This window comes from Rutilus rutilus (assembly GCF_951802725.1).
Source record: "Rutilus rutilus genome assembly, chromosome: 3".
Taxonomy (NCBI): Eukaryota; Metazoa; Chordata; class Actinopteri; order Cypriniformes; family Leuciscidae; genus Rutilus; species Rutilus rutilus.
This window is the reverse complement of record NC_140211.1, coordinates 44,952,997-44,975,421: the sequence shown is the minus strand read 5'-3', so window position 1 is coordinate 44,975,421 and position 22,425 is coordinate 44,952,997. Positions and strand designations below refer to the sequence as shown.

General features: G+C 39.4%; 1 protein-coding gene across 1 annotated transcript; it reads left to right on the top strand.

The window, feature by feature from the left end:
- Nucleotides 1-1,306: 1,306 nt before the first annotated feature.
- LOC311286898 (uncharacterized protein) lies at nt 1,307-5,755 on the top strand. The gene is made up of 3 exons (XM_084403343.1): nt 1,307-2,617; nt 2,715-2,834; nt 4,955-5,755. Exons 1-3 carry the CDS (start codon nt 1,826-1,828, stop codon nt 5,222-5,224), a joined length of 1,182 nt encoding a protein of 393 aa, XP_084259469.1. The 5' UTR covers nt 1,307-1,825; the 3' UTR covers nt 5,225-5,755.
- The last annotated feature ends 16,670 nt before the right edge of the window (nt 5,756-22,425 follow it).

The following is a 22,425-nucleotide window of genomic DNA, read 5'->3' as shown; positions in this document are numbered from 1 at the left end:
GCGCTGTCGAGCCCCCCTGCCACGCCCGGGTACCAGCTTCAGTCCGGCCCTGATGGCCGTGGGTTCTGACGTGTGTGCAAAATTTCAAGAGTTTTCGAGCATGTTAAGAGCCCCAAAAGTGCCCGAAAGGTTGACAAAATAATAATAATAATAAATAATCCTACCGAAAACAATAGGGCCTTCGCCCTTTCAGGGCTTGGGCCCTAATAATCCTAACGAAAACAATAGGGCCTTCGCCCCTTCAGGGCTTGGGCCCTAATAATAATAATCCTAACGAAAACAATAGGGCCTTCGCCCTTTCAGGGCTTGGGCCCTAATAATAATAATAATTAAAGCTGCAAGCAGCGATGAAAGGGCCCTCGCACCCGTGCCATCAACACTCGGTGGCTTTAGGAAGACAGAGCATGGTTGGGCAATGCACATTTAAGGAGGTATATATAGTAAGAGTATGTCAAAGTCAGTTACAAAATGTTTCGTATAATGGTGTTAAAAGGAACCCCGATTATTAAGACACATAGCCCTAAATATGCTACAATTGCTCTCTCCTACAAAATACATAGTTATAAATATATAAAATATTTTCGTTATTTAAAAAATCCTCAAAGTGTTTTACTGAATTTGAGCTACGAAGGCAGCCATTATTTTTGCGCGCGCAGTGCATTCTGGGTCGATGACGTGTATTGGTTGCGTTCAGAGCAGGGAGAAGTGAGCTAATGGCGCTGTAAAGTGTAGCTACATCGTAAACGTTAATATAATGCCACATTGCGCAGCGTTTGGTTGCAATTTCCAATCCAAAGGAAATAAGGGGAGTGATGTAAGCCTCCACTGCTTTCCAAAGGAGAAAAAAATACGAAAAGAGTGGGAAGTTGCTTGTGGACGAGTACAACTCCCTAAAGACCCACGGCTGTGTTCCCGTCACTTCAGCCCTGATGCATTTGAGGCATTTAGTCGGCTAAAAGAGTTCACAGGTGCAGCTGGTTACAAGCGAAGGCTAACACCAAATGCCGTGCCTTCAATTTTCCCCCACAAGGAGCCTAAACGTCCGCGTGTAGCGAGTGAAAGCCGCGCTAACAAGCGTCAAAGGCAAGAGACTCTGGACACTCTCCTGCTAAGATGTAAACAACCCGCTCCTTTCGTCGCGGAAGACGAATCAACGGACACTACGCCGATCATGGAGGTAACCGACAATCCACCAGATGCTGTTAATAAATTCGTAACTGTTGGCCTACAGTGTTCTCCAAGTATGACCGATGCAGCAACGCAGACGGATGTTTACAAGTCGGATGCAGCGGAAACGTTACAGTGGTCAGCTGATGTGGACTACTCGGTAAAAAAGGACCATACTTACACAGGTAAACATGAAATTGAGTTGGGCAAACCTGTACAGGAGGATGACGTTGATAACTCACAGGATCTGTTCCTCTCAGATGATGAATTTAGTGAACAGAGTCAACCACAGTACAGTCACTGTGATCCGGAATACATTGCAAGTTCATCTGAGTTTTCTCAAAGCACCCAGGGATCACAAGCTTCAACTAACACACATAAAGAAAATAGGCTTTTTCTAGTTTTTGAGGAACAGTTAAACCAATTGCTTCAGCGTTGTTTAAAGTGTGGCTCCCTGATTGTCCAGGAAGAAGTGAAAGAGCTAAAAAATGAAGGATCACAGTTGACACTAGAGCTCACATGTGCTAACAACTGTAGTTACAGATGGCAGTCTCAGCCTACTCTGAGCGGGACTAAAGGGACAGGAAACCTGCTTTTAACAGCATCTGTTTTCTTCAGTGGCATCCATTTTGCTAAATTTGAGCGTTTCTGTAGTAACATGAACCTCAAAACAATAAGTGAAGACACATACACATCACTGAGGAAGAAGTTTGTGTTTCCTGTCATTGAAAAAATGTGGATTAAAGAGCAGAGTACAGTGTTAACTAACATGAAATCGCAAGAAGTTGTTGAACTCTGTGGAGATGGCCGGTGTGACTCTCCGGGGCACTCAGCAAAATACTGTACATACACTTTTTTAGATGCACAGAGTGAAAAGGTTGTGGACTTCAAGGTAATAAGCTGCACCCAAGTTTCGAGCTCTAATACCATGGAAATCAAAGGTTTTAAAGATGCTCTCAAAACCATAGAAGAAAATGGAGTGAAGGTCTCAACCATCTCCACTGACAGACATCCACAAATCATCAAAGAAATGAGGGTCAGTAATCCAGAAAAACACCATGAATTTGACCCTTGGCATGTGGCAAAAGGAGTGTCCAAAAAATTGGCAACTGAAGCTAAGAGAAGGGAATGTGAAGGCCTGGGACAGTGGATTCCATCCATTATAAATCATTTCTGGTGGAGTGCACAAACCTGTGAGGGTAATGCCGAAGTGTTGAAAGAGAAGTGGATATCTGTAATACACCATGTTACCAACCGACACGACTGGCCAGGGAACAGGCACTATCACCAATGTGCTCATGAGCCCCTTGATGAGACGAACCAGAGAAGAAAGCTTTGGTTAAAGCCAGGATCTGAAGCCCACAACGCACTTGTGAAGGTTGTGAAACACAAGCGGCTTTTGAAAGACCTGGAACATCTGACAAAGTGCATCCACACAACAAAACTAGAGGTATGATCAAATACAGACATATTTAATAAATATGCCATTCATTATGATGTGACTCACATATTTTAATAGTTTAATTTCAAATTCAAATTTGTTTCAGGTGTATCACTCCATGTACCTGAAATACCTCCCAAAGAGAACACATTTTGGATATGATGTGATGATCCATGCCTCCATGCTTGCTGCTTTGGATCATAACAACAATGTGAACAGGGAACAGGTGTGTGAACTGTAATAAATCCTATCATTTGCAAGCACTATGGCTGCGTTTACACTTGGCATTAACATGGGATCACCGTGATCCGATCATTAGCCAATCAGTACACGGTGCGTTTACATTTAATCATATAAAGTAGCCTCTGTATCTGGATAACGATCGGATTTCTGTTTCCTGACTAATATTTAAAGGGATACTCCACCGTTTTTTCATATTAAACTATGTTATTCCCTTAAAGGGATAGTTCACTTTGAAATAAAATTTTGGTATGTTTTAGCTTACCTTAAGGGCATCCAAGATGTAGGTGTCTTTGTTTCCGCAGTAGTTTCAATTTTGATATTTTTAGGTCAAACCGTTCTTGTCTGTCAGTCATATAATGCAGGTCGATGGTCACTGTCTCAAAACACAAGCACAGAGTCCAAATTAAAACAATTCCCCATCGTCCAAATGAAACAATTCCCCATCATAAGTACACATTGATGGCCTAAGACACGAAACGAGCGGTTTGTGTGAGAAAACGAACAGTATATCGTTGTTATCTCTTGAACACAGCACACGTCCAAATGATCTGACGGCGCGGGCGGGTATAGATATATACATAGATGTCGCCTTGGCTACTGCAGTTCATTGGAACGAAACCGTAGCCAAGGTGACATCTAGTGTATACATCTATACCCGCCCGCGCCGTCAGATCATTTGGACGTGTGCTGTGTTCAAGAGATAACAACGATATACTGTTCGTTTTCTCACACAAACCGCTCGTTTCGTGTCTTAGGCCATCAATGTGTACTTATGATGGGGAATTGTTTAATTTGGACTCTGTGCTTGTGTTTTGAGACAGTGACCATCGACCTGCATTATATGACTGACAGACAAGAATGGTTTGACCTAAAAATATCAAAATTGAAACTACTGTGGAAACAAAGACACCTACATCTTGGATGCCCTTGAGGTAAGCTAAAACATATCAAAAATTAATTTCAAAGTGAACTATCCCTTTAACTAAGACAAGTTGATGCATACCTCTCTCATCTCAGTGCGTGCACTTAATCGCTCTAGCGCGCGCCGAAACTTTGATAGCACTTAGCTTACCCAAGTATATTCAGTGGTATCTAACAGCAATGAATTTAGAAGTGACCAAACACATCAACGTTTTTCCTATTTAAAAACAGTTACACGAGTAGTTATACGACCAAGTATGGTGACACAAAATAAAACGTGACGCTTTTCTAATCGGGTTAAAAAGGATAACTATAATGTATGGCGGAATAGCACTTTGCGAGTACTTCGACTGGCGCAGTAAAAAGTCACGCCTGATCCTCTTCCCACTATTGACAGAAGTGAGAGGAAGAGGATCAGGCGTGACTTTTTACTGCGCCAGTCGAAGTACTCGCAAAGTGCTATTCCGCCATACATTATAGTTATCCTTTTGTTTTTAAATAGGAAATACGTTGATGTGTCTGGTCACTTCTAAATTCATTGCTGTTATATTACTGGGCTAAGCTAAGTGCTATCAAAGTTTCGGCGCGCGCTAGAGCGATTAAAGGGATAGTTCACCCAAAAATGAAAATTCTGTCATCATTTACTCACCCTCAAGTTGTTCCAAACCTGTATGAGTTTCTTTGTTCTGCTGAACACAAAGGAAGATATTTGGGAGAATGTTTGTAATCAAACAGATCTTGGTCCCCATTGACTACCATAGTAGGAAAAAAAAAATACTATGGTAGTCAATGGGGACCGAGATCTGTTTGGTTATAAACATTCTTCCAAATATCTTCCTTTGTGTTCACCAGAACAAAGAAACTCATACAGGTTTGGAACAACTTGAGGGTGAGTAAATGATGACAGAATTTTCATTTTTGGGTGAACTATCCCTTTAAGGGAATAACATAGTTTAATATGAAAAAACGGTGGAGTATCCCTTTAAATATTAGTCAGGAAACAGAAATCCGATCGTTATCCAGATACAGAGGCTACTTTATATGATCAAATGTAAACGCACCGTGTCCTGATTGGCTAATGTTAATGCCAAGTGAAAATGCAGCCATAGTGACACTGGATATTGCACATCAAACTGTTCCTATCACCTTGTATCTATTTTCCATTTTTCTGTTTTTGAAAAGGCTGTTTTTCAAGATGGGGAGAGTGTTGGAGAACCCAAGTTCAAAATCGCATGGAGCAAAGTCCACAAGGCATTCAGAGCAAGACCAGTGCCTGTTGAAAAGGACTATAGCTACATGACAGCTATGATTGCAGATGTTCTCTCCTCTGTATTAGATTCAAAACAAGTCATGGGCATGAGAGTTAATCCAACACACGTCATGGCTCCACAAGACAGACTATCCAGATCACAGATCATTTTTGAAACACAGCAGTTTTCACGTTTCAAGTAGCTGCATCATTACGAACACATGACGTACACACCAGCATAGTTCAAATGTACAATATCTTTAATTTTGTATTCTAGTCAAGCACATGTAGTACTTCAAACAAACATTTTAATGTTGGAGTACATGCAACATTTATATTTAAACCATAAACATTTGGTATGATACCCTATTTTGTTGCAAGCATAGCTTGTGCTCTTGCCAAAATGCCTTCAAATGTCAACTATCCAGCTATATGTTATTAAAATCCCTCCATGCCTCATCTACTTCTGCACGATCATTGTCTTCATATTCAAACCCTGTATAGATTCCACTTGGTTCAGAGTAGACATTCCTTATTTTGTTAACAGCACATGATGGAATGACTCTGCGGACTCTTCTCCCTAGCCAGCCATGCATCCACCATGTAAACTGACGATATGAAGCATATCTGTAAGACCTAAAAGGCAGAATTTTGAAAACAATTATACTATTACGTTATGAAATAATGATTTAAGCTGCTTGTCTTAACCAATAAAACAACTGAAGCCTTCACTGAAAGCGCATAGTCCAGTTAACTTTTTTTTCCACTATTTGTAGGCTACAGTGTAGGTAGGCTACTATGTAGGCATACTCAGATAACCATGTTCACGTTTGACTTGCCTATTAGTGACCTGGTTACGATTTGGTAGACCAGCACTATGCCGGTCATGGAGGCTGACGAGGGCCGCCCATAAAACATCTTTATTGAGGCAAACTGCATTAAAGTTTTCATGTGCTGTGATACACGGAGTATCTGTAAATACAATCAAAGCATGTTGTTATAGCATTTTACTTCATGTTTTCATCAGAATCACAATCAGCTTTATTGGCCAGGTTTGTGCAAACAAACAAGGAATTTGACTGGTAATATTTGCTCTAAAAGTGCAACACTCACTTAACATATAAAGAATAAAAACATAAAGGTCAGTATGAAATATAATAATGAAAAAAATGAAGTACGCACTATAACAATACTATAAAATTTAGAAATGTACCAAAAAAGATACGGTAACACTTACAGTGTCCTTGTTACATGTAGCCTAATTACCATAGTAATAACAGTAAATTATGCATAATTACATGCAACTAACCCTCAACCAAATCCTAATCCTATAACCCTATAGTAAGTACATGCAGTTACTTAATATTACTCAGTACTTAAATGTTTAATTACACTGTAACAATGACACCTTAAAATAAAGTGTAACCAAATATACAATAACAATTAGAGAGGGAAGGAATAGTGCATATCAGTATAGTCTTGAGATTTAAGTTTTTAAATATGTAGTGCAAGGCAATTCAGTGCAATTGTAATTTTTAATAACTATCGTAATTGTAAGATTTTAAATGTACATGACGTAGATGAGCAAAATAGTGTTGACTTTGTTCAGTGTAAGGGGGGAGAGGGTATTTTTGCGCGTTCAACATAGTGACTGCTTGGGGAAAATAAAGCAAACGAGGGCGGTAAGACTTATTAAATTATTTATACTGATAGTACGATTGTCTGATCTAGCCTGGGCTTCTATACTCTTTGCCTATACTTAGCCTACCCTGGACAGCTGCTGACAAAAAGTGAAGCTCTTTACAGCAAACGCTCTCGTTCTCGCTTGGCATTGGCAAGCAGTTGCCGCACAGACACCATCTGTTTTGCCCCACTCTCGCTTCCTCAACTCTCTGATAATCTTCAGGCCTATCGTCTTCCGCGCTATTCTCCTGATTTAAGCCTACGGTGAGCTCGGGTTCAAACTGAAAAGGCTGAACGGCAGACGTGTTCATCTCGCTAGTCGCTACTGTCAAAACAGCTAGCTAGCCGGTACTGCTGCAATCCATTGACAGTAAGCAACCTTTACACGTCACTACCCAGAATGCATTGAGACGTAAATAACTATGGCGGCCTACGAGTGAACGGATTTTAGTCTTTTTTTAATAAAAATAAAACCATTTGAAGTGTTTTTGTATCACCTTTTTATAGCTGACGCCTACGTTAAACTTATAAGGCCAACATGCCGCACTAGTCGGGGTTCCTTTTAATAGCATGCTTCATGACTCAGCTAAGTGTTGCTAGCATGTTTAGTATGTTTCTAGCATGCTTAGTACACAATAATTATGTGGTTAGTACTGCATTACTGTGTTAACCATGTCATTTTATGTTGCCAGTAGTTGGGGCTATGTCTATATCTGAATATCGCTATGTAGATGTGTTCAGTGCAGGACTTTTATCAAACATGTGAAGTTTGGGGCAGATTGGACATTGTATGCTTGAGTTACAACAACTTCCTTTAGCATTTCTAGCATGTTTTATGATGTTTCTAGCATTTTACATATTAATTTTGGGGTAGATTGGACATTGCATGCCTGAGTTACAGCAAATTCATATTTAATTGCAGTTATATCATGCTTTAGCACTTAGCTAAGTGTTTGCTAGTATGTTTTAGCATGTCTCTAGTATGTTGGTAGGATGTTTAGCACCTACTGGCATTTTTTTATATGTTATTAGGAGTCCAGAACAGTGTTAAACGTCACTTCCTTTTGCCAGCAGGCGGCGCTATGACTATAACTGAATATGAGCATGGACATGTGTTCAAAAGATAACTCTTATCAAACGTGTGAAGTTTGGGGTAGATTGGACATTTTATGCTTAAGTTACAACAACTTCCTTGAGCTTTTATAGCATGCTTTAGAACTTAGCTAAGTGTTGCTAGCATGTTTCTTGCATGTTACATATGAAGTTTGGGGTAGATTGAACATCCCATGCCTGTGTTACAACAAATTCCCATTTAATTGCAGTAATATCATGATTTAGCACTTATCTAAGTGATTGATAGCATGTTTTAGCATGTTTCTAGTATGTTGTTAGCATGTTTAGCACATGCTGGCACTTTTTTATATGTTATTAGGAGTCCACAACAGTGTTTAACATGTCACTTCCTGTTGCCAGCAGGTGGCGCTATGACTGTAACTGAATATGAGCATGGTCATGTGTTCAGGACAGAACGCTTATCAAAAGTGTGAAGTTTGGGGCAGATTGGACATTGCCTTCTTGAGTAACAACAACATCCTGTTTCATTGAATTAGCATGCTTTAGCACTCAGCTAAGTTTTGCTAGTATGTTTTAACATGTTTCTAGCATGTTTAGAAGTCAATGGCATTTTTAACATCTTGCTAGAACGGCATCAACGTGTTAAACATGACACTTCCTGTTACCAGTAGGTGGCGCTATTACTATAACTGAATATTCTCATGTAGATGTGTTCAGGCCATGACTCTTATCAAACGTGTGACGTTTGGGGCAGATTGGACATTCCATGCCTGTGTTACAGCAAATTCCTATTTAATTGCAGCAATAGCATGCTTTAGCACTTAGCTAAGTGTTTGCTAGCATGTTTTAGCATGTTTCTAGTATGTTGTTAGCATGTTTAGCACTTGATGGCACTTTTTTTATATGTTTTTATATGTCCACAACAGTGTTTAACATGTCACTTCCTGTTGCCAGCAGGTGGCACTATGACTGTAACTGAATATGAGCATGGTCATGTGTTCAGGACAGAACGTTTATTAAAAGTGTGAAGTTTGGTGCAGAATGGACATTGCCTTCTTGCGTAACAACAACATCCTGTTTCATTGAATTAGCATGCTTTAGCACTTAGCTAAGTATTGCTAGCATGTTTTAACATGTTTCTAGCATGTTTAGAAGTCAATGGCATTTTTAACATGTTGCTAGAATGGCATCAACGTGTTAAACATGACACTTCCTGTTACCAGTAGGTGGCGCTATTACTATAACTGAATATTCTCATGTAGATGTGTTCAGGACAGAACGCTTATCAAAAGTGTGAAGTTTGGGGAAGATTGGACATTCCATGCCTGAGTTACAGCAAATTCCTATTTAATTGCAATAATAGCATGCTTTAGCACTTAGCTAAGAGTTTGCTAGCATGTTTTAGCATGCTTCTAGTATGTTGTTAGCATGTTTAGCACTTGCTGGCACTTTTTTATATGTTATTAGGAGTCCATAACAGTGTTAAACATGTCACTTCCTGTTGCCAGCAGGTGGCGCTATGACTATAACTGAATATGAGCATGGTCATGTGTTCAGGACAGAACTCTTATCAAACGTGTGAAGTTTGGGGCAGATTGGACATTCCATGCCTGAGTTACAGCAACTTCCTGTTTCATGGCGAAACATCGAAATTTGTCAGGCCGCCGAGGACCCGCCCTTCGACGAAAACTCAAGATCTTCGCAATTTAACGTCGCAAAGGCCTTAAGATTACACTCACCAAATTTGAAGATGATCAGATTAAAACTGTAGGAGGAGTTCGTTAAAGTATGAGGCCTGAAAATGGCAAAAACTGCACAAAAATCTGAGAGGAAGTTCAAAATGGCTGACTTCCTGTTGTGTTTAGGGCTATGCTCCAAGAGACTTTTTTGTAGGTATTAGGTCATTACATGTATGTACCGAATTTCGTGCACGTACGTGGAACGTTGCGGGAGGCGCACTCCGTTGAACTTTTATAGGTGGCGCTATCGAGCCATTTTGCCCCGTCCAATTCTGAAACCTATATCAGATGTAAATTTTCGCCAGTTCTGACGCGTGTGCAAAGTTTTGTGAGTTTTCGAGCATGTTTAGGCCCTCAAAAATGCAATTAAATGCGGAGAATAATAATAATAATAATAAACGGAGCAAAAACAATAGGGTCCTCTCACCATCGGTGCTCGGGCCCTAATTAAAGCTGCAAGCAGCGATGAAAGGGCCCTCGCACCCGTGCCATCAACACTCGGTGGTTTTAGGAAGACAGAACATGGTTGGGAAATGTACATTTAAGGAGGTATATATAGTAAGAGTATGTCAAAGTCAGTTACAAAATGTTTTGTATAATGGTGATAATAGCATGCTTCATGACTCAGCTAAGTGTTGCTAGCATGTTTAGTCTGTTTCTAGCATGCTCAGTACACAATAATTATGTGGTTAGTACTGCATTACTGTGTTAACCATGTCAGTTTCTGTTGCCAGTAGGTGGCGTTATGACTATAACTGAATATGAGCATGGATGTGTGTTCAGGACAGAACTCTTATCAAACGTGTGAAGTTTGGTGCAAATTGGACATTGCCTTCTTGAGTAACAACAAAGTCATGTTTCATTGAATTAGCATTCTTTAGCACTTAGCTAAGCATTGTTAGCATGTTTTAACATGTTTCTAGCATGTTTAGAACTCAATGGCATTTTTAACATGTTGCTAGAACGGCATCAACGTGTTAAACATGTCACTTCCTGTTGCCAGTAGGTGGCGCTATTACTAGAACTGAACATTCTCATGCAGATGTGTTCAGGCCATGACTCTTATCAAAAGTGTGAAGTTTGGGGCAGATTGGACATTCCATGCCTGAGTTACAGCAAATTCCTATTTAATTGCAATAATAGCATGCTTTAGCACTTAGCTAAGAGTTTGCTAGCATGTTTTAGCATGTTTCTAGTATGTTGTTAGCATGTTTAACACTTGCTGGCACTTTTTTATATGTTATTAGGAGTCCATAACAGTGTTAACATGTCACTTCCTGTTGCCAGCAGGTGGCGCTATGACTGTAACTGAATATAAGCATGGTCATGTGTTCAGGACAGAACGCTTATCAAAAGTGTGAAGTTTGACGCAGATTGGACATTCCATGCCTGAGTTACAGCAAATTCATATTTAATTGCAGTAATATCATTCTTTAGCACTTAGCTAAGTGTTTGCTAGTATGTTTTAACATGTCTCTAGTATGTTGGTAGGATGTTTAGCACCTACTGGCATTTTTTTATATGTTATTAGGAGTCAAGAACAGTGTTAAACGTCACTTCCTGTTGCCAGCAGGTGGCGCTATGACTATAACTAAATATGAGCATGGACATGTGTTCAAGAGATAACTCTTATCAAACGTGTGAAGTTTGGGGTAGATTGTACATTGCCTTCTTGAGTAACAACAAAGTCCTGTTTCATTGAATTAGCATGCTTTAACACTTAGCTAAGTATTGCTAGCATGTTTTAATATGTTTCTAGCATGTTTAGAACTCAATGGCATTTTTAACATGTTGCTAGAACGGCATCAACGTGTTAAACATGTCACTTCCTGTTGCCAGTAGGTGGCGCTATTACTATAACTGAATTTGAGCATAGACGTGTGTTCAGGCCATGATTCTTATCAAACGTGTGAAGTTTGGGGCAGATTGGACATTCCATGCCTGAGTTACAGCAAATTCATATTTAATTGCAGTAATAGCATGCTTTAGCACTTAGCTGAGTGTTTGCTAGCATGTTTCTAGTATGTTGCTAACCTGTTTAGCACTTGCTGGCTCTTTTTTATATGTTATTAGGAGACCACAACAGTGTTAAACATGTCACTTCCTGTTGACAGCAGGTGGCGCTATTACTATAACTGAATATTCTCATGTAGATGTGTTCAGGCCATGACTCTTATCAAACGTGTGAAGTTTGGGGCAGATTGGACATTCCATGCCTGTGTTACAGCAAATTCCTATTTAATTGCAGCAATAGCATGCTTTAGCACTTAGCTAAGTGTTTGCTAGCATGTTTTAGCATGGTTCTAGTATGTTGTTAGCATGTTTAACACTTGATGGCACTTTTTTTATATGTTTTTATATGTCCACAACAGTGTTTAACATGTCACTTCCTGTTGCCAACAGGTGGCACTATGACTGTAACTGAATATGAGCATGGTCATGTGTTCAGGACAGAACGTTTATTAAAAGTGTGAAGTTTGGTGCAGAATGGACATTGCCTTCTTGCGTAACAACAACATCCTGTTTCATTGAATTAGCATGCTTTAGCACTTAGCTAAGTATTGCTAGCATGTTTTAACATGTTTCTAGCATGTTTAGAAGTCAATGGCATTTTTAACATGTTGCTAGAATGGCATCAACGTGTTAAACATGACACTTCCTGTTACCAGTAGGTGGCGCTATTTCTATAACTGAATATTCTCATGTAGATGTGTTCAGGACAGAACGCTTATCAAAAGTGTGAAGTTTGGGGCAGATTGGACATTCCATGCCTGAGTTACAGCAAATTCCTATTTAATTGCAATAATAGCATGCTTTAGCACTTAGCTAAGAGTTTGCTAGCATGTTTTAGCATGCTTCTAGTATGTTGTTAGCATGTTTAGCACTTGCTGGCACTTTTTTATATGTTATTAGGAGTCCATAACAGTGTTAAACATGTCACTTCCTGTTGCCAGCAGGTGGCGCTATGACTATAACTGAATATGAGCATGGTCATGTGTTCAGGACAGAACTCTTATCAAACGTGTGAAGTTTGGGGCAGATTGGACATTCCATGCCTGAGTTACAGCAACTTCCTGTTTCATGGCGAAACATCGAAATTTGTCAGGCCGCCGAGGACCCGCCCTTCGACGAAAACTCAAGATCTTCGCAATTTAACGTCGCAAAGGCCTTAAGATTACACTCACCAAATTTGAAGATGATCAGATTAAAACTGTAGGAGGAGTTCGTTAAAGTACGAGGCCTGAAAATGGCAAAAACTGCACAAAAATCTGAGAGGAAGTTCAAAATGGCTGACTTCCTGTTGTGTTTAGGGCTATGCTCCAAGAGACTTTTTTGTAGGTATTAGGTCATTACATGTATGTACCGAATTTCGTGCACGTACGTGGAACGTTGCGGGAGGCGCACTCCGTTGAACTTTTATAGGTGGCGCTATCGAGCCATTTTGCCCCGTCCAATTCTGAAACCTATATCAGATGTAAATTTTCGCCAGTTCTGACGCGTGTGCAAAGTTTTGTGAGTTTTCGAGCATGTTTAGGCCCTCAAAAATGCAATTAAATGCGGAGAAGAATAATAATAATAATTAAAGCTGCAAGCAGCGATAAAAGGGCCCTCGCACCCGTGCCGCCGCCACCCGGTGGCTTTTGGAAGACAGAGCATGGTTGGACAATGTGCATTTAAGGAGGTATATATAGTAGTTGCTAGCATGTTTAGTGTGTTTCTAGCATGCTCAGTACACAATAGTTATGTGGTTAGTACTGCATTACTATGTTAACCATGTCAGTTTCTGTTGCCAGTAGGTGGGGCTATGTCTATATCTGAATATCGCTATGTAGATGTATTCAGTGCAGGACTTTTATCAAACATGTGGAGTTTGGGGCAGATTGGACATTGTATGCTTGAGTTACAACAACTTCTTTTAGCATTTCTAGCATGTTTTATGATGTTTCTAGCATATTACATATTAATTTTGGGGTAGATTGGACATTGCATGCCTGAGTTACAGCAAATTCATATTTAATTGCAGTAATAGGATGCTTTAACACTTAGCTAAGTATTTGATTGCATGTTTCTAGTATGTTGCTAACATGTTTAGCAGTTGGTGGCACTTTTTTATATGTTATTAGGAGTCCAGAATAGTGTTAAACGTCACTTCCTGTTGCCAGCAGGCAGCGCTATGACTATATCTGAATATGAGCATGGACTTGTGTTCAGGAGATAACTATTATCAAACGTGTGAAGTTTGGGGTAGATTGGACATTGTATGCCTAAGTTACAACAACTTCCTTTAGCATTTCTAACATGCTTTAGAACTTAGCTATGTGTTGCTAGCATGTTTCTTGCATGTTACATATTAAGTTTGGGGCAGATTGGACATCCCATGCCTGTGTTACAGCAAATTCCTATTTAATTGCAGCAATAGCATGCTTTAGCACTTAGCTAAGTGTTTGCTAACATGTTTCTAGTATGTTGTTAGCATGTTTAGCACTTGCTGGCACTTTTTTATATGTTATCAGGAGTCCACAACAGTGTTTAACATGTCACTTCCTGTTGCCAGCAGGCGGTGCTATTACTGTAACTGAATGAGCATGGTCATGTGTTCAGGACAGAACGCTTATCAAAAGTGTAAAGTTTGGCGCAGATTGGACATTGCCTTCTTGAGTAACAACAACATCCTGTTTCATTGAATTAGCACGTTTTAGCACTTAGCTAAGTATTGCTAGCATGTTTTAACATGTTTCTAGCATTTTTAGAAGTCAGTGGCATTTTTAACATGTTGCTAGAACGGCATCAACGTGTTAAACATGACACTTCCTGTTACCAGTAGGTGGTGCTATTACTATAACTGAATATTCTCATGTAGATGTGTTCAGGCCATGACTCTTATCAAACGTGTGAAGTCTGGGGCAGATTGGACATTCTGTGCCTGAGTTACAGCAAATTTCTATTTAATTGCAGTAATAGCATGCTTTAGCACTTAGCTAAGTGTTTGCTAGCATGTTTTAGCATGTTTCTAGTATGTTGTTAACATGTTTAGCACATGCTGGCACTTTTTTATATGTTATCAGGAGTCCACAAGAGTGTTAAACATGTCACTTCCTGTTGCCAGCAGGTGGCGCTATGACTGTAACTGAATATGAGCATGGTCATGTGTTCAGGACAGAACGCTTATCAAAAGTGTGAAGTTTGGAGCAGATTGGATATTCCATGCCTTAGTTACAGCAACTTCCTATTTAATTGCAGCAATAGCATGCTTTAGCACTTAGCTAAGTGTTTGCTAACATGTTTCTAGTATGTTGTTAGCATGTTTAGCACTTGCTGGCACTTTTTTATATGTTATCAGGAGTCCACAACAGTGTTTAACATGTCACTTCCTGTTGCCAGCAGGTGGCGCTATGACTGTAACTGAATATGAGCATGGTCATGTGTTCAGGACAGAACGCTTATCAAAAGTGTGAAGTTTGGCGCAGATTGGACATTGCCTTCTTGAGTAACAACAACGTCATGTTGCATTGAATTAGCATGCTTTAGCACTTAGCTTAGTATTGCTAGCATGTTTTAACATGTTTCTAGCATGTTTAGAAGTCAATGGCATTTTTAACATGTTGCTAGAACGGCATCAACGTGTTAAACATGACACTTCCTGTTACTGGTAGGTGGCGCTATTACTATAACTGAATATTCTCATGTAGATGTGTTCAGGCCATGAATCTTATCAAACGTGTGAAGTTTGGGGCAGACTGGACATTCCGTGCCTGTGTTAAAGCAAATTCCTATTTAATTGCAGCAATAGCATGCTTTAGCACTAAGCTAAGTGTTTGCTAGCATGTTTTAGCATGTTTCTAGTATGTTGTTAGCATGTTTAGCAAATGCTGGCACTTTTTTATATGTTATTATGAGTCCACAACAGTGTTTAACATGTCACTTCCTGTTGCCAGCAGGTGGCGCTATGACTGTAACTGAATATGAGCATGGTCATGTGTTTAGGACAGAACGTTTATCAGAAATGTGAAGTTTGGCGCAGATTAGACATTGCCTTCTTGAGTAACAACAACATCCTGTTTCATTGAATTAGCATGGTTTAACACTTAGCTAAGTATTGCTAGCATGTTTTAACATGTTTCTAGCATGTTTAGAAGTCAATGGCATTTTTAACATGTTGCTAGAACAGCATCAACGTGTTAAACATGTCACTTCCTGTTGCCAGTAGGTGGCGCTATTACTATAACTGAATTTGAGCATGGACATGTGTTCAGGCCATGATTCTTATCAAACGTGTGAAGTTTGGGGCAGATTGGACATTCCATGCCTGAGTTACAGCAAATTCCTATTTAATTGCAGTAATAGCATGCTTTAGCACTTAGCTAAGTGTTTGCTAGCATGTTTTAGCATGTTTCTAGTATGTTGTTAGCATGTTTAGCACTTGCTGGCACTTTTTTATATGTTATTAGGAGTCCACAACAGTGTTAAACATGTCACTTCCTGTTGCCAGCAGGTGGCGCTATGACTATAAATGAATATGAGCATGGTCATGTGTTCAGGACAGAATGCTTATCAAACGTGTGAAGTTTGGGGCAGATTGGACATTCCATGCCTGAGTTATAGCAACTTCCTGTTTCATGGCGAAACATCGAAATTTGTCAGGCCGCCGAGGACCCGCCCTTCGACGAAAACTCAAGATCTTCGCAATTTAACGTCGCAAAGGCCTTAAGATTACACTCACCAAATTTGAAGATGATCAGATTAAAACTGTAGGAGGAGTTCGTTAAAGTACGAGGCATGAAAATGGCAAAAACTGCACAAAAATCTGAGAGGAAGTTGAAAATGGCTGACTTCCTGTTGTGTTTAGGGCTACGCTCCAAGAGACTTTTTTGTAGGTAGTAGGTCCTTACATGTATGTACCGAATTTCGTACACGTACGTGGAACATAGCGGGAGGCGCACTCCGTTGAACTTTTATAGGTGGCGCTATCGAGCCATTTTGCCCCGCCCAATTCTGAAACCTATATCAGTTGTAAATTTTCGCCAGTTCTGACGCGTGTGCAAAGTTTCGTGACTTTTCGAGCATGTTTAGGCCCTCAAAAATGCGATTCAATGCGGAGAAGAATAATAATAATTAAAGCTGCAAGCAGCGATGAAAGGGCCCTCGCACCCGTGCCATCAACACTCGGTGGCTTTAGGAAGACAGAGCATGGTTGGGAAATGTACATTTAAGGAGGTATATATAGTAAGAGTATGTCAAAGTCAGTTACAAAATGTTTTGTATAATGGTGATAATAGCATGCTTCATGACTCAGCTAAGTGTTGCTAGCATGTTTAGTCTGTTTCTAGCATGCTTAGTACACAATAATTATGTGGTTAGTACTTCATTACTGTGTTAACCATGTCAGTTTCTGTTGCCAGTAGGTGGCGTTATGACTATAACTGAATATGAGCATGGATGTGTGTTCAGGACAGAACTCTTATCAAACGTGTGAAGTTTGGTGCAAATTGGAAATTGCCTTCTTGAGTAACAACAAAGTCATGTTTCATTGAATTAGCATTCTTTAGCACTTAGCTAAGCATTGTTAGCATGTTTTAACATGTTTCTAGCATGTTTAGAACTCAATGGCATTTTTAACCATTGAACGTCTAGAACGGCATCAACGTGTTAAACATGTCACTTCCTGTTGCCAGCAGGTGGCGCTATTACTATAACTGAATATTCTCATGTAGATGTGTTCAGGCCATGACTCTTATCAAACGTGTGAAGTTTGGGGCAGATTGGACATTCCATGCCTGTGTTACAGCAAATTCCAATTTAATTGCAGCAATAGCATGCTTTAGCACTTAGCTAAGTGTTTGCTAGCATGTTTTAACATGTTTCTAGTATGTTGTTAGCATGTTTAGCACTTGCTGGCACTTTTTTTATATGTTTTTATATGTCCACAACAGTTTTTAACATGTCACTTCCTGTTGCCAGCAGGTGGCACTATGACTGTAACTGAATATGAGCATGGTCATGTGTTCAGGACAGAACGCTTATCAAAAGTGTGAAGTTTGGCGCAGATTGGACATTGCCTTCTTGAGTAACAACAACATCCTGTTTCAGTGAATTAGCATTCTTTAGCACTTAGCTAAGCATTGTTAGCATGTTTTAACATGTTTCTAGCATGTTTAGAACTCAATGGCATTTTTAACATGTTGCTAAAACGGCATCAACGTGTTAAACATGTCACTTCCTGTTGCCAGTAGGTGGCGCTATTACTATAAATGAACATTCTCATGTAGATGTATTCAGGCCATGACTCTTATCAAAAGTGTGAAGTTTGGGGCAGATTGGACATTCCATGCCTGGGTTACAGCAAATTCCTATTTAATTGCAATAATAGCATGCTTTAGCACTTAGCTAAGAGTTTGCTAGCATGTTTTAGCATGTCTCTAGTATGTTGGTAGGATGTTTAGCACCTACTGGCATTTTTTTATATGTTATTAGGAGTCAAGAACAGTGTTAAACGTCACTTCCTGTTGCCAGCAGGTGGCGCTATGACTGTAACTGAATATGAGCATGGTCATGTGTTCAGGACAGACCTCTTATCAAACGTGTGAAGTTTGGGGCAGATTGGACATTCCATGCCTGAGTTACAGCAACTTCCTGTTTCATGGCGAAACATCGAAATTTGTCAGGCCGCCGAGGACCCGCCCTTTGACGAAAACTCAAGATCTTCGCAATTTAACGTCACAAAGGCCTTAAGATTACACTCACCAAATTTGAAGATGATCAGATTAAAACTGTAGGAGGAGTTCGTTAAAGTACGAGGCCTGAAAATGGCAAAAACTGCACAAAAATCTGAGAGGAAGTTCAAAATGGCTGACTTCCTGTTGTGTTTAGGGCTATGCTCCAAGAGACTTTTTTGTAGGTATTAGGTCATTACATGTATGTACCGAATTTCGTGCACGTACGTGGAACGTTGCGGGAGGCGCACTCCGTTGAACTTTTATAGGTGGCGCTATCGAGCCATTTTGCCCCGCCCAATTCTGAAACCTATATCAGATGTAAATTTTCGCCAGTTCTGACGCGTGTGCAAAGTTTCGTGAGTTTTTGAGCATGTTTAGGCCCTCAAAAATGCAATTCAATGCGGAGAAGAATAATAATAATAATAATAATAAACAGAGCAATTCCAAGAGGGTCCTCACACCATCGGTGCTCGGGCCCTAATAATAATAATAAACAGAGCAATTCCAAGAGGGTCCTCACACCATCGGTGCTCGGGCCCTAATAATTAAAGCTGCAAGCAGCGATGAAAGGGCCCTCGCACCCGTGCCGCCGCCACCCGGTGGCTTTAGGAAGACAGAGCATGGTTGGACAATGTGCATTTAAGGAGGTATATATAGTAGTTGCTAGCATGTTTAGTATGTTTTTAGCATGCTTAGTACACAATAGTTATGTGGTTAGTACTGCATTACTGTGTTAACCATGTCAGTTTCTGTTGCCAGTAGGTGGGGCTATGTCTATATCTGAATATCGCTATGTAGATGTGTTCAGTGCAGGACTTTTATCAAACATGTGGAGTTTGGGGCAGATTGGACATTGTATGCTTGAGTTACAACAACTTCCTTTAGCATTTCTAGCATGTTTTATGATGTTTCTAGTATATTACATATTAATTTTGGGGTAGATTGGACATTGAATGCCTGAGTTACAGCAAATTCATATTTAATTGCAGTAATAGGATGCTTTAACACTTAGCTAAGTATTTGATTGCATGTTTCTAGTATGTTGCTAACATGTTTAGCAGTTGGTGACACTTTTTTATATGTTATTAGGAGTCCAGAATAGTGTTAAACGTCACTTCCTGTTGCCAGCAGGCGGCGCTATGACTATATCTGAATATGAGCATGGACTTGTGTTCAGGAGATAACTATTATCAAACGTGTGAAGTTTGGGGTAGATTGGACATTGTATGCCTAAGTTACAACAACTTCCTTTAGCATTTCTAGCATGCTTTAGAACTTAGCTATGTGTTGCTAGCATGTTTCTTGCATGTTACATATTAAGTTTGGGGCAGATTGGACATTCCATGCCTGTGTTACAGCAAATTCATATTTAATTGCAGCAATAGCATGCTTTAGCACTTAGCTAAGTGTTTGCTAATATGTTTCTAGTATGTTGTTAGCATGTTTAGCACTTGCTGGCACTTTTTTATATGTTATCAGGAGTCCACAACAGTGTTTAACATGTCACTTCCTGTTGCCAGCAGGTGGCGCTATGACTGTAACTGAATATGAGCATGGTCATGTGTTCAGGACAGAACGCTTATCAAAAGTGTGAAGTTTGGCGCAGATTGGACATTGCCTTCTTGAGTAGTAACAACAACATCCTGTTTCATTGAATTAGCATGCTTTAGCACTTAGCTAAGTATTGCTAGCATGTTTTAACATGTTTCTAGCATTTTTAGAAGTCAATGGCATTTTTAACATGTTGCTAGGACGGCATCAACGTGTTAAACATGACACTTCCTGTTACCAGTAGGTGGCGCTATTACTATAACTGAATATTCTCATGTAGATGTGTTCAGGCCATGACTCTTATCAAACATGTGAAGTTTGGGGCAGATTGGACATTCCGTGCCTGAGTTACAGCAAATTCCTATTTAATTGCAGTAATAGCATGCTTTAGCACTTAGCTAAGTGTTTGCTAGCATGTTTTAGCATGTTTCTAGTAAGTTGTTAGCATGTTTAGCACTTGCTGGCACTTTTTTATATGTTATCAGGAGTCCACAAGAGTGTTAAACATGTCACTTCCTGTTGCCAGCAGGTGGCGCTATGACTGTAACTGAATATGAGCATGGTCATGTGTTCAGGACAGAACGCTTATCAAAAGTGTGAAGTTTGGGGCAGATTGGACATTCCATGCCTGAGTTACAGCAACTTCCTGTTTCATGGCGAAACATCAAAATTTGTCAGGCCGCCGAGGGCCCGCCCTTCGACGAAAACTCAAGATCTTCGCAATTTAACGTCGCAAAGGCCTTAAGATTACACTCACCAAATTTGAAGATGATCAGATTAAAACTGTAGGAGGAGTTCGTTAAAGTACGAGGCCTGAAAATGGCAAAAAGTGCACAAAAATCAGAGAGGAAGTTGAAAATGGCTGACTTCCTGTTGTGTTTAGAGCTATGCTCCAAGAGACTTTTTTGTAGGTATTAGGTCCTTACACATATGTACCGAATTTCGTACACGTACGTGGAACACAGCGGGAGGCGCACTCCGTTGAACTTTTATAGGTGGCGCTATCGAGCCATTTTGCCCCGCCCAATTCTGAAACCTATATCAGATGTAAATTTTCGCCAGTTCTGACGCGTGTGCAAAGTTTCGTGAGTTTTCGAGCATGTTTAGGCCCTCAAACATGCAATTAAATGCGGAGAAGAATAATAATAATAATAAATATAGCTGCGAGCAGCGATTACGGGCCCAAGCCGGTGGCAACGCAACCCCGGTGCCTTTAGTTACCTAAAGGCACCGGGGTGGCGGTACCGCCGGCTTTGGCCCTCCATCGCTGCTCGCAGCTATATTTATATATATATATATATATATACCGTTCAAAAGTTTGGGGTAAGGAAGATTTTTAATGTTTTTAGGAGAAGTCTCTTCTGCTCACTAAGGCTGCATTTATTTGATTAAAAATACAAACAAAAACAGTAATATTGTGAAATATTATTCCAATTTAAAACAGCTGTTTTCTATTTTAAAATATTTTACACTGTAATTAATTTCTGTGATCAAAGCTGAGTTTTCAGCATCATTACTCCCGTCTTCAGTGTCACATGATCCTTCAGAAACCATTCTAATATGATGATTGATGGTCAATAAATATGAATTATTATTTTCAATGTTGAAAACAGTTGTGTACAGATTTTTTTTCAAAATGCGTTGATGAATGTAAAGTTCAAAAGAACAGCATTTATTTCAAATATAATTTTTTTTAACATTATAAATGTCTGCACTGTAACTTTTTATAAGTTTAACTCATTCTCGATGAATAAAAGTATTGATTTATTTTATTTCTTTCCCCCAAAAATAAAATTAAAATTATTACTGACCCCAAACTTCTGAACGGTAGTGTTTAATGTTACAAAAGCTTTAGATTTCAGATAAATGCTGTTCTTTTGAAATTCTATTCATCAAAGACTGTACATAACTGTTTTCGACATTTAAAATAATAATGAATGTTTCTTGAGCATCAATCATCATATTAGAATAATTTCTGAAGGATCATGTGACAGTGACGACTGGAATAATGATGCTGAAAACTCAGCTTTGATCACAGGAATAAATAACAGTTTAAAATATATTAAAATAGAAAGCAGCTGTTTTAAATTGGAATACTATTTTACAATATTACTGTTTTTGTTTGTATTTTTGATCAAATAAATGCAGCCTTGTTGAGCAGAAGAAACTTCGCTTACAAATCTTACTGACGCCAAATTTTTGAACAGTAGTGTATTATATATTTATATAATTATATAAAAATGTAAGGGATAAGACACAGATAATTTTACTTGCCTGACCTGATTAGAACAATGAAAAAAACTTAAATGAAAAAATAACTTGGGAATCACTAAAACGAGGGCGCGATTGAACAGTGGACACATAAAAACATACTCTGTCATTTTGTTCAGAACATCATTCAAACTGCAAAGTGTTAACTTATATTTTTGTACAGTAGCAATAAAACACAACATTGTGCTTTTTTTAAATACATTCAAGCAATCCGCCCCGAAAATGAAACTAAAATGCTCACGGCTGCACAGGCATTCATAATGGTGCGCGTCCTCAGCGAGGAACGAGCAGAACAGAGTCAACGTTTCTTAGGTCATTCCTCCTTCCATAGGAATTTATTGAAAACGCTCGCTCTGCTCCGCACCATTATCA

Coding starts and splice junctions, on each gene's coding strand:
- LOC311286898 (XM_084403343.1), top strand. CDS start 1,826: ATGAACCTCAAAACAATAAGTGAAGACACATACACATCACTGAGGAAG. Junction 2,618..2,714: donor TCCACACAACAAAACTAGAG/GTATGATCAAAT, acceptor AATTTGTTTCAG/GTGTATCACTCCATGTACCT. Junction 2,835..4,954: donor ACAATGTGAACAGGGAACAG/GTGTGTGAACTG, acceptor GTTTTTGAAAAG/GCTGTTTTTCAAGATGGGGA.